The following is a 13,182-nucleotide window of genomic DNA, read 5'->3' on the forward strand; positions in this document are numbered from 1 at the left end:
AAAAGTGGGCCGAAAAATGGCAGATGAGCTTCAACGTGGGGAAATGCAAGGTCATGCACGTGGGGAAAAAGAACCCGATGTTCACATACAAAATGGGGGGAACATCACTAGGGGTCAGCAACCTGGAGAGAGACCTGGGAGTGATGGTAGATGAAACACTGAAGGCATCAGCACAATGCGCCACGGCCTCAAGGAAAGCAAACAGAATGTTGGGTATCATTAAGAAGGGTATTACAACCAGGACGAAAGAAGTCATCATGCCGCTATATCGTGCAATGGTGCGGCCGCACCTGGAGTACTGCGTCCAGTACTGGTCGCCGTACCTCAAGAAAGACATGGCGGTACTTGAGGGAGTACAAAGAAGAGCAACTAGACTGATAAAGGGAATGGAAAAACTTCCATATACCGAAAGATTGAAGCAGTTGGGACTTTTCTCCCTGGAGAAGCGAAGACTTAGAGGAGACATGATAGAAACCTTCAAGATCCTGAAGGGCATAGAAAAAGTAGACAGGGACAGATTTTTCAAATTAAGGGGCGCCACAAGTACAAGGGGGCACTCGGAGAAATTGAAAGGGGACAGGTTTAGAACAAACGCTAGGAAGTTCTTTTTCACTCAGAGGGTGGTGGATACGTGGAACGCGCTTCCAGAGGCTGTTGTAGACAAGAAAACATTAAATGGTTTCAAAGAAGGTTTGGATAGATTCCTAGAAGAAAAAGGGATTGAGGGGTATAGATAGGTATAGACCATTGCTCAGGAAATGGGCCTGATGGGCCGCCGCGGGAGCAGACCGCTGAGCAGGATGGACCTAGGGTCTGCCTCAGCGGAGGCAACTTCTTATGTTCTTATGTTCTTATGACTTCAACATGCCAGATGCAGATTGGAACACACTCTCCGCGACTTCATGTAGCAGCAAAAGAATTTTAACATCCATAAAGGGTGCACGTCTCAAGCAAATGGTATTGGAGCCCACCAGGGACCAGGCGATACTGGACCTAGTACTCACCAACGGAGATAGCGTCACGGAGGTCTCAGTAGGTGATACACTGGCCTCCAGCGACCATAATATAGTATGGCTCAACCTCAAGAAAGGTTTCTCTAAGTCAAATACAGCAACGAGGGTTCTCAACTTTAGAGGCACAGACTTCAACCGCATGGGAGTTTTTGTCCATCAAGAGCTACATAAACAAGCAAAAGCTGACAATGTGGAGGATATGTGGTCGACTCTGAAGTCCATCCTACATGAAGCAACAACCCGCCACATAAGTACAATAAGTAAACGCAGGAGATACAAAAGACCCCAATGGTTCAACAACGAAATTTCAGACCTAGTTAAAAGAAAAAAGAAACATTTATCACCTACAAACATTTAGGAAGACAGGAGGCGAAAGAGGACTATTTAGACAGATCTAGAGCTGTCAAAAAAGTAGTCAGAGAGGCCAAACTCCGAATGGAGGAAGAGCTAACATGGAACATTAAGAAAGGGGATAAATCTTTTTTTCAGCTATATTAGTGACAGGAAAAGAAGCAAAGATGGGATTGTACGCCTGAAGCAACCAGATGGTAACTTTGCAGAATCAGATTCTGCCAAGGCAGAACTACTAAACGAATACTTCTGCTCAGTCTTCACATGTGAAGCACCGGGAGATGGTCCACAGCTTCAGACGGGAGATAACCAGAAAGACCCATTTCAAGACTTCGAATTTATGCCCAGTAGCGTCTACAACGAACTCTCGAGACTCAGGGTGAACAAAGCCATGGGATCGGACAACCTACACCCCAGGGTGCTTAGGGAGTTAAGTGAAGTCCTGGCGGAACCATTATCTGTGCTTTTCAATCTTTCCCTACGCACAGGAAAAGTCCCCTTGGACTGGAAAACCGCCAACGTAATCCCACTCCACAAAAAGGGCTGCAGGACAGAGACAGCTAACTACTGACCAGTGAGTCTCACGTCTATAGTGTGTAAGCTCATGGAAACACTGATCAAACGGAATCTTGACACAATCCTAGATGAGGAAAACCTACGCGATCCCCATCAACACGGGTTCACCCAGGGTAGATCCTGCCAATCCAATCTTATTAGCTTTTTTGACTGGGTTACTAGACAACCGGATGCCGGAGAGTCACTGGACGTGGTATATCTGGACTTCAGTAAAGCATTTGATAGCGTCCCACACCGAAGGTTATTGAACAAGCTGAAATCGTCAGGATTGGGAGACACTCTAACTACATGGGTTGGGGACTGGCTGAGTGGTAGGCTACAGAGGGTGGTGGTGAACGGTACCCCATCAGAAGCGTCGGACATGCTCAGTGGAGTACCGCAGGGCTCGGTCTTGGGCCCAATTCTATTCAACTTATTCATAAGAGATATCACGCAAGAACTTAGAGGAAAGGTATCACTGTTCGCCGACGATGCCAAAATTTGCAACATAGTAGGCAAAAGCTTGTTACCTGATCATATGACACAGGACCTACTACGATGGTCAGCTGGGCTTCAATGCTAAAAAATGCAAGGTAATGCATCTGGACAAGAGAAACCCGCGCAGAACTTATGCACTAAATGGTGAGACCTTGGTTACGACCACGGCAGAACGTGATCTAGGGGTGATCATTAGTGATGACATGAAGGCTGCCAATCAGATGGAGAAAGCTTCCTCCAGGGCAAGACAAATGATGGGTTGTATCCGTAGAAGTTTTTTCAGCAGGAGTCCTGAAGTTATCATGCCGTTATACAGATCCATGGTGAGGCCTCACTTGGAGTACTGTGTTCAATTCTGGAGACCACACTACCGTAAGGACATGCTGAGGATCGAGTCGGTTCAGCGAATGGCCACCAGGATGGTCTTGGGGCTCAAGGATCTAACGTATGAAGAAAGACTAAAAAAATTGCGGCTGTACTCACTTGAGGAACGAAGAGAGAGGGGAGACATGATTGAAATGTTTAAGTACATCACGGGTCGCATCGAGTCGGAAGATAATATCTTCTGTCTCGTGGGACCCTCGACCACCAGAGGGCATCCACTGAAAATCAGAGGAGGGAAGTTTCATAGCGACTCCAGAAAGTACTTCTTCACCGAAAGAGTGGTGGATCAGTGGAACAGCCTCTCACTGCAGGTGATTGAGGACAGCAATGTGACGGATTTTAAGAGAAAATGGGATGCTTACATGGGATCTTTAAGGGAGTAAATTCAGGGGGGCGGATACTTGGCAGGGGCAGACTCGATGGGCTATGGCCCTTTTCTGCCACCATTTTTTATGTTCCTATGTTTCTAATATATACAGTAGATATAAATTCTAAAAACTGGCACATTTCAATCACTATATTGAAAATAAAATCATTTTACCTACCGGCGATCCTCTGCAGGCTGCTGTAATTAGCTTTAAAAGTGAGACCAGGAAGCCAGGGGGGAAGCTGAACACTAGAGAGATGGGGGAAACATGCAGGCCTTCGGCGAATCAGGTAGCGCTGGTGCTATACTGCATAGGGAAGTCAGCTGGCAGGCGCCTCTCTTCCTCCTCAGTGTGCCGTGGCACACTTGGAATCTCAGGAGGCACACTAGTGTGCCTCGGCACACAGTTTGAGATGCACTGCTTTAGACTGTTCCAGTTATATGGGAAGTCTCCCCAGAGGAGTGGCTTAAGGGATCTGGCCAATTGGAATCTTAGGCCACTCCCAATGCATCCCAGAATGCTCTGGGAGAGAGGCCTAAGATTCTGGTTGGCCTATGGGAGGGGCCTTAGGTGCCTGGGCCAATCAGGGCTTTGAGCTCCTCCCCAGTGCATCCCATGATGCATCGGGAAGAGGAAGGCCTGCCATTCTTTGGAGGTGGGTCTGCCAGCCAGAGGGAGTAAGCATCCCTCTGGCCTACTAATGAAAATAGGTACTGGTGGGCTTGGTGGGGGGTGTCAGGAGTGGTCATGCTTCGGGGGTGGAGGTTCTGGCAGGAGGGACTGGGCATCCCTCCTGCCAATGATGATCTTCAGGGGGGTGGGTGGTTCTGACAGGAGGGACTGGGCAACCCTCCTGCTGATGATCTTAGGGGGGTATCCCTCCTGCCGGTCGAGTTAGCGGGTGGTATGGGTTCCCTGCTGTGGCCGCTGAGCTGATCATGGCAGGGAGATTCCCTTGCTGCGATCAGCTAGCAGCAACATGATTCTCTCTAACCGGTGCCTGTGACATTAACACTGGTTACAGAATCAGGGTGGTTAGGCAGGGTTAGGCCCAACAAGCAGACCTAAAGGGTCAAGTTCACAGAATCAGCAATCCAGTGGCTCAGGCAAGATGTTACATTTTTCCAAAAAATGAGAGGGCATAGGATGAAGTTAAGAGGTGATAGATCAGGAGTAATCTAAGGAAATACTTTTTTTTTTTTTTAACAGAAAGGATGGTAGATGCATGGATTAGTCTCCAGGCAGAGGTGGTGGAGGCAAAGACTGTCTGAATTCAAGAAAATGTGGGCAATCACATGGGATCTCTTAGGGAGAGAAGGAGATAGTGGATGCTGTAGATGGGCAGACTGGATAGGCCATCATGCTTCTATGATGATTGCACATTACTTGATCGGTGCATTTTAAAAAATGCTGTGTGTCAGTTCTGGTGCACAAATCTGAAGAGAGGGCATGGTCAGGAGAGGAGCATTGGCAGATCGTAAGCATCCCTAAAACTTATGCCCACTGTTAGAGAAGATACTCGATGCATGTACAAGTTAGGCATAGGTATTTAGGCTTGGTTTTCCTTGGCCTAAATGGGTGTGCCTAAAAGTTATGACATGTAATGGCACTTAGTATGAACTATAAGGATCAGGCTAAGCACCATGGCCCTACGCATGTACACATTATTATAAAAATATGCACTTATTTTGTAATTCCACTTGTAGGAACGCCTACATGCACACATGTCCATGTGCGTACTTTTTATACATATATGTACGCAGTCAGTAATTTTAGAAAAGCTTTTACTTTGTGTAAAATAGGCTTTACACAGGAAAAACTATATAAAATGACCCTTCCCCTTTTTTGTGTGGTCTTGTATATTTTATAAAATGACAAAACAATGGTAATATACAAGTTGAATGCTTTAATTAAAAAACCAGCAAAAAATGCATTCAAAAATCATTATACTAAGAGGGTACCTTTGCAAACAATTTAAAGTGGAGAAAAAAACTCAGTGTCACGTTGGATTCAGACAAAAATTGTTGATCCTCCGGACATATCAACTTCAATGAATAGTTTGAAGTCAAAGACACATCCTTGGGAGTTTGCTAAAGAAAATCTTTTTTGAATTGGAAATTTTTCCCTGCACAAACTATGCCGGTGTGAAAAATAGCAAGCCGGTTATCTCTCCTTTACTTCCCTGCCAACCTATATAGAGGAGATAACTGCAAGAGATAAGTTTTTGATTCTTTTTTTTTTTTACTTTGCGTGAGTTTAGTTATTTCTTTGGAATTGCACTGTTAAGCAACTTGCCGTTTGAGAATAATAGATAAAGAAATGCAACTGAAGATTTGAGCAAAGTCATTAAAATAGTGGAGTTTTTTGTGGACCAAGAAAGCACAGTTACTTACCGTAACAGGTGTTATCCAGGGACAGCAGGCAGATATTCTTAAAGTATGGGTGACGTCACCGACGGAGCCCCGGTACGGACCTTTTTAACTAGAAAGTTCTAGTTGGCCGCACCGTGCATGCGCGAGTGCCTTCCCGCCCGACGGAGGAGTGCGTGGTCCCCAGTTAAGGTAAGCCAGCTGAGAAGCCAACCCAGGGAGGAGGGTGGGTCGTAAGAATATCTGCCTGCTGTCCCTGGATAACACCTGTTACGGTAAGTAACTGTGCTTTATCCCAGGACAAGCAGGCAGCATATTCTTAACGTATGGGTGACCTCCAAGCTAACAGAGAGGGAGGAGGGATGGTTGGCCATTAGGAAAATAAATTTTGCAACACAGATTGGCCGAAGTGTCCATCCCGTCTGGAGAAGGCATCCAGACAGTAGTGAGTAGTGAACGTGTGAACTGAGGACCAAGTGGCAGCCCTGCAGATTTCCTCGATGGGTGTGGAACGGAGGAAAGCCACAGAAGCAGCCATAGCTCTGACCCTGTGGGCCGTGACAGCAACTTCCAGTGAGAGACCGGCCCGAGCATAACAGAACGCAATGCAGGCAGCAAGCCAATTGGAAAGCGTCCGTTTAGAGACAGGACGACCAAGACGATTAGGATCGAAGGTCAGAAAGAGCTGAGGAGACGAGCGGTGAGCCCTGGTAAGGTCAAGGTAGTAAGCCAGGGCACGCTTACAGTCCAGCGTGTGCAACGCCTGTTCCCCAGGATGAGAATGTGGTTTAGGGAAAAAGACAGGCAACACAATGGACTGGTTGAGGTGAAAAGCCGAGACCACCTTGGGAAGGAATTTAGGATGGGTACGTAGAACCACCTTGTCATGGTGAAAAACCGTGAAAGGTGGGTCTGCAACCAGTGCATGCAGCTCACTAACCCTCCTGGCAGAGGTGATGGCAATGAGGAAAAGCACCTTCCATGTGAGGAATTTGAGTGAAGTTGTTGCAAGAGGCTCAAATGGAGGTTTCATGAGGGCTGATAAAACCACATTCAGGTCCCAGACCACCGGGGGAGGCTGCAGAGGCGGTTTGACATTGAAGAGGCCTCTCATGAACTGGGAAACCAGTGGATGAGCCGTGAGAGGTTTTCCGAGGATAGGCTCATGAAACGCCGTGATGGCACTGAGATGGACTCTGATTGAGGTAGACTTGAGGCCAGCGTTTGACAGAGAGAGCAAATAGTCCAGTACAGGTTCCACCGCTAATGAGGTGGGATCGTGATGATGTAGTAGACACCAAGAGGAGAACCGGGTCCACTTCTGATGGTAACATTGGAGGGTGGCCGGTTTCCTGGATGCATCCAAAATGCGACGGACAGGCTGAGACAGATTCTCTGGAGAGGTCAGCCCGAGAGAAACCAAGCTGTCAGGTGGAGCGAGGACAGGTTGGGATGTAGTAGAGACCGATGCTGCTGTGAAAGTAGAGTAGGAAACACAGGAAGAGGAATGGGCTCCCTGGAGCTGAGCTGGAGCAGGAGGGAGAACCAGTGTTGGCGGGGCCACCGAGGGGCGATGAGAATCATGGTGGCTCTGTCCCTGCGGAGTTTGAATAACGTCCGCAACATTAGAGGCAGTGGAGGAAAGGCATAGAGGAACCGACCCGTCCAGTCGAGCAGGAATGCATCTGGGGCCAGACGATGAGGAGAGTAGAGTCTGGAGCAGAACTGGGGCAGCTGATGGTTGTGAGGAGTTGCAAAGAGGTCCACTTGTGGAGTGCCCCAGCGAGCAAAGATGGAGCGGAGCGTGGGGGGGATGCAGAGTCCACTCGTGAGGTTGAAGGATGCGGCTGAGATTGTCGGCCAGGGAGTTCTGTTCGCCCTGGATATAGACAGCCTTGAGGAAGAGATTGCGGGCCGTGGCCCAGGTCCAGATGCGGAGAGCCTCCTGACAAAGGAGGCGAGATCCGGTGCCGCCTTGCTTGTTTATGTAGTACATGGCGACTTGATTGTCTGTGCACAGGAGAAGAACCTGAGGGCAGAGAAGGTGCTGGAAGGCCTTGAGCGCATTGAACATGGCTCAGAGTTCCAGAAAATTGATGTGATGTCGATGCTCCTGAGGGGTCCAGAGTCCCTGGGTGCGAAGATCTCCCAGGTGAGCTCCCCATGCATAAGGGGAGGCATCCGTGGTAATGATCATGGAGTGAGGGGGTGGATGAAAAAGGAGACCCCTGGAAAGATTGGAGGAGTCCAACCACCATTGAAGAGAGAGCTGAAGAGACGATGTCACAGAGATGGGATGAGAAAGAGGATCTGTGGTTTGTGACCATTGGTTGGCTAGAGTCCACTGGGGAGTTCTGAGGTGGAGGCGTGCCAGGGGAAGAACGTGGACCGTCGATGCCATGTGGCCCAGGAGGACCATCATCTGTCGAGCAGGAATGAATTGATGAAGGAGCACCTGCCAACAGAGGTGGAGCAGGGTCTGGTGGCGGTCGGAGGGAAGGAACGCCCTCATCAGATTGGTGTCGAGAACTGCTCCGATGAACTGAAGGCGCTGCGTGGGAAGCAGATGCGACTTGGGGTAATTGATCTCGAACCCCAAGATCTGGAGGAAAGAGATGGTTTGATGAGTGGCTTGCAGCACTAGTGGAGATGTAGTTGCTTTCACTAGCCAATCGTCCAAGTAGGGGAACACCTGTAGGTTGTGAGACCTGAGAAAGGCCGCTACCACAATAAGGCACTTGGTGAACACCCTGGGCGATGATGCGAGACCAAAGGGCAGCACTTTGTACTGATAGTGGTGCTGCTGTATCTGGAATCGGAGGTAGCGACGTGAAGTCTGATGGATTGGAATGTGTGTGTAGGCCTCCTTGAGGTCTAGGGAACATAGCCAGTCGTGTTGAGAGAGAAGAGGGTAAAGCGTGGCAAGGGAGAGCATTCTGAACTTTTCCTTGACCAAACACTTGTTGAGGTCCCTGAGATCGAGGATGGGGCGAAGGTCTCCTGTCTTCTTGGGTACCAGGAAGTAGCGGGAGTAGAATCCCTGACCCCGCTGGTCTGGGGGAACCTCTTCGATGGCATTGAGAAGGAGGAGGGATTGGACCTCCTTTAGGAGGAGTGGAGTTTGGGAGGAGTGAGAAGCAGACTCTACGGGAGGATTGTCGGATGGAAGAGTCTGGAAATGAAGTGAGTATCCGTGGCGAATGATGTTGAGTACCCACTGGTCTGATGTGATGACCTCCCAGCGATGGAGAAAAATGGTGAGGCGGCCTCCGATTGGTTGAGGAAGAGGCGCCGAGGGTTGGAGACTGGCTATGCCCTGGAGAAAGGAGTCAAAAGGGCTGAGGAGGTTTAGATTGAGGCAGAGGCTTGGTCGGCTGGTGAGATTGAGGGCGTGCCTGAGCGTGCTGTTGCTGGCGAGGACGGCGAGATTGCTGCTGAGGAGGATTAAGCGGTCTGGCAGAGAACCTGCGTTGATAAGAGGACTGAGGCCTGTAAGGTCGTGCAGGTGGAGTCTTCTTTTTAGGCTTAATCAGCGTGTCCCATCTGGTCTCATGAGCCGAAAGTTTTTGTGTTGTGGAATCTAGAGACTCTCCAAAAAGTTCATCACCAAGGCAGGGCGCGTTGGCGAGGCGGTCTTGGTGGTTTATGTCAAGGTCAGACACCCTCAGCCAGGCTAGGCGTCGCATGGCTACAGCCAGTGCGGAGGCTCGGGAAGTGAGTTCGAAGGAATCATAAATCGAGCGCACCATGAATTTTCTGAGTTGAAGGAGGCTGGAAATCTGTTGTTGGAAAAGCGGGACCTTACGCTCAGGAATGTATTTTTGCAGGGCGGAAAGTTGCTGGACCAAGTGCTTCATATAAAAGGAGAAGTGGAAGGTATAGTTGTTTGCCCTGTTAGCCAGCATGGCATTTTGATACAGGCGTTTTCCAAATTTGTCCATTGTCTTACCCTCTCTGCCAGGAGGGGTGGAGGCATAAACACTGGAGCCCTGGGATTTTTTTAATGTGGACTCTACAAGGAGACTCTCATGAGGCAATTGAGGTTTATCAAATCCCGGAATAGGGATGACTCGGTATAAACTGTCCAGTTTTCTGGGGGCACCCGGGACAGTAAGGGGGTTTTCCAAATTTTTATAAAATGTTTCCCGTAAGATATCATGTACGGGCAGTTTAAGAAATTCCTTGGGAGGTTGGTCGAAGTCCAAGGCATCTAAAAAAGCCTGGGACTTCTTAGAGTCGGACTCTAATGGGATTGAAAGAGCCGCTGACATCTCCCGAAGGAATTTCGTAAAGGAGGATTGCTCAGGCTTGGAAGTGGTATCAGCCATAGAGGGTTCCTCATCTGTGGAAGAGGCATCCTCCTCGGTACCGAGTGGGGATTGTTCCCATAAGTCCGGATCCCTAACGGCAGGCTCAGTATGGCGTGTTTTGGAAAGAGATTTGCCAGAGCGCATGGATATGGTACCGGGAGATGAAGACCGGTGTCGATCCCTGTCCCGGGAGGAATGGTGCCGAGCGCGGTCCTGGGAAGACCGGAGTCGATCCCGGGACCGGGAGGGGTCCTCCGCAGTGCAAGTCTGGAGCTCAGGCTGGGCAGATAAGACCGGCATGGAGGTGTTCAGCGGTACCGAGGGGGTGGACACCGGTGGGATGGTGCGAGGCTCGGGCCAGTCCGGCACCGGAAGGAGCAGTGCCAGCAGGGTCGGAAGTAGGTGTTGGAGTTGCTGCTGTAGCTGCTCCTGTAATTTGTCCTGGAGGATGGCCGAGATGCGGTCCTCCAATGGGGGCACCGGTACCGTTTTAGTTTTCTTCGGTACCACAGGTGCTGCTCGACGCTCCGGCGATGAGGAGGCCGATGACTCACCGAGATCGGAGCGGAGCGTTTACGGGATCTGCGGGACGCCGGAAGGACCGGTGTCGCCGCTGTGGCTGGAGGGCGCTCAAGGGAAGTGGAAGGCTTCTTAGCCGGCTTACCTGGCGCTATCGACCCCGAAGAAGGGTCAGGCGGTGTTGATGTGGTTGGTGCCGATTTAGGCGGCGCCGTCGACGTCGGGGCCGGATCCATGGCAGAACCGGTGCCGAAGAGGAGATTCTGCTGGATTTGCCGGTTTTTAAGTGTGCGTTTCTTGAGAGTAGCACAGCGGGTGCAAGTGTCAGCCCGATGCTCTGGACCCAAACACTGCAGGCACCAATTGTGTGGGTCCGTTAGAGAGATCGGGCGTGCACACCGCTGGCACTTCTTGAAGCCCGGTTGGGGGGGCATGAAGGGAAACACGGCCTCCGCAAAATCAAACCCGGAGGTCTGTATGATTACAACAGGCCCCGCCGGGGCCGGTTGAAAAAACAAAGAAAAATTAGAGAATTTTTTTTTTTTTTTTTTTTTTTAAAGTAGAAAAAAAGAATCCGAAAGGGAAAATGAGAAAAAAGATCAAAAAAAGCGCGAGCGGGAAGGCAAAAAGAGAGTTTTCAACAGCCGTTGAAAGCACACGCGTCTTCTTCGCTCCGCGGAAACGAAGAAACTGGGGACCACGCACTCCTCCGTCGGGCGGGAAGGCACTCGCGCATGCGCGGTGCAGCCAACTAGAACTTTCTAGTTAAAAAGGTCCGTACCGGGGCTCCGTCGGTGACGTCACCCATATGTTAAGAATATGCTGCCTGCTTGTCCTGGGATAATGTGTCTTTGACTTCAAACTATTCTTTGAAGTTGATATGTCCGGAAGATCAGCAATTTTTGTCTGAATCCAACGTTACACTGAGGTCTTTTTCTCCACTTCAAATTGTTTGCAAAGGTACCCTCTTAGTATAATGATTTTTGAATGCATATATTATATATTTGCTATGGTGACGGGACAAAAGCACATGAGACAAACACACTCCGACAAACGAGCGCTGACAATTCAGCGCGCCGCTGGAAAAACCTTCTTTTAAAGGGCTACGACAGGGGTGTGTGTGGGGGGGGAACCCCCCCACTTTACTTAAGTTTCCAGTATAATGTGGGGTTACAACCCCCCAAACCCCCCAACGCCAGCGCAATCCCTATTAAGTAAAGTGGGGGGTTCCCCACCAACACCCCCCGTCGGAGCCCTTTAAAAGAAGGTTTTCCTGCGGCGTGCTGAATTGTTGGCGCTCGTTTGTCTCATGCACTTAAGACTATGAACCGCTAGGTGAAGGACAAAAGCGCGTGCCGACAATTCAGCGCAAGACTTCAGCGAGCCGTAGGAAAACCTTCTTTTAAAGGGCTCCGACGGGGGTTGTGGGGGGGAACCCCCCCTCTACTTAATAGGGATCGCGCTGCCGTGTTGGGGGGAAAAGTTAAGTTTCCAGTATAATGTAGAGTTACAACCCCCCAAACCCCCCCCCATGCCAGAGCGATCTCTATTAAGTAAAGTGGGTGGGTTCCCCACCAACACCCTCTGTCAGAGCTCTTTAAAAGAAGGTTTTCCTGCGGCACGCTGAGGTTTTGCGCTGAATTGTCGGCGCACACTTAAGACTATGAACCATTTGCTATATTTTATAAAATTACACATGTACAACAAACCCTACTCAAACCACACCCCTGGATATACCAAAGCGCAGTTTTGTCAGCATCCACAACCCATACTTTACAAACGGAACATGCTTTACAAAAATGTGTCTCCACTGCTCACCTTTCACAGTAACCCTATCCTTGCCAGTTCAGGGAACAGAAGACTACCTGATCCGGTTCATTCACAAAGCAGCGCACAGCATTTGCCACAAAATCGGCCCTATTCGTTTCAACTTCTAATGTGTTCTGGGAACGAATTTCCATGTTCTACAGTCAGATATGCACAGGCTAAATACAGACCCAGGAAATTCTGCTTGTTTTTCATGCATTGCAACATACCGGGTAAAGCATGGCCCGCATCTCAATATACTGAATGTTATCTTCATACAGCTCCTGTAAGCTCTGGTAGTAGTAGTCCTTGAAAACAGGTGCATAGGATATGAGATCACTAGCAGTGATAAAACAGTTTTCAAATCTCTTCCAGATGACATTCTGATCCGGATAGGTTGTCTCAGGGCTGTTTGTCACCAGTGTCAGGTTCTGCAGCAAACTGCCACAAGATGAAAAATGAAGGAAAGTAAATGCTGAGCTGTGTGCCTCAAAGAAGACTAGAACAGGCTCCAACATAGAGACAAGCACACACTAGGGCAGGGGTCTCAAAGTCCCTCCTCGAGGGCCGCAATCCAGTCAGGTTTTCAGGATTTCCCCAATGAATATGCATTGAAAGTAGTGCATGCACATCGATCTCATGCATATTCATTGGGGAAATCCTGAAAACCCAACTGGATTCCGGTCCTCAAGGACTGGAGTTGCCCATGTCTGGGCTAGATTCACTAAAGTCAGCGATCGTCTGGCGACAACCGCCGCTAACCAACCCCATTCACAAAACGGCCCACCGTGTGGTTTTCCCCTCGATCGCCCATTTTCCGATCTGGCCATGCAAATGAGTAAAATCCCATGCAAAATTCACTTACATCGCCTGGCTGTTTAGCATCGGGTTTTACTGATCCTATAACTCAGGGGTCTCAAAGTCCCTCCTTGAGGGCTGCAATCCAGTCGGGTTTTCAGGATTTCCCCAATGAATATGCATGAGATCTATGTGCAGGCACTGCTTTCAA

General features: G+C 49.4%; 1 protein-coding gene across 2 annotated transcripts in view; it reads right to left on the bottom strand.

Moving 5' to 3' along the window:
• Positions 1–13,182, bottom strand: part of ADA2 (adenosine deaminase 2) — a 104,880-nt gene that overhangs the window by 45,524 nt on the left and 46,174 nt on the right. For both annotated transcript variants that reach the window (XM_033952742.1, XM_033952741.1), the window contains exon 4: positions 12,404–12,614. In XM_033952742.1, the coding sequence (XP_033808633.1) occupies positions 12,404–12,614 (211 nt within the window). The remainder of the gene's footprint in view (positions 1–12,403; positions 12,615–13,182) is intronic.

Source organism: Geotrypetes seraphini, chromosome 7 (genome assembly GCF_902459505.1).
Source record: "Geotrypetes seraphini chromosome 7, aGeoSer1.1, whole genome shotgun sequence".
Classification (NCBI taxonomy): Eukaryota; Metazoa; Chordata; class Amphibia; order Gymnophiona; family Dermophiidae; genus Geotrypetes; species Geotrypetes seraphini.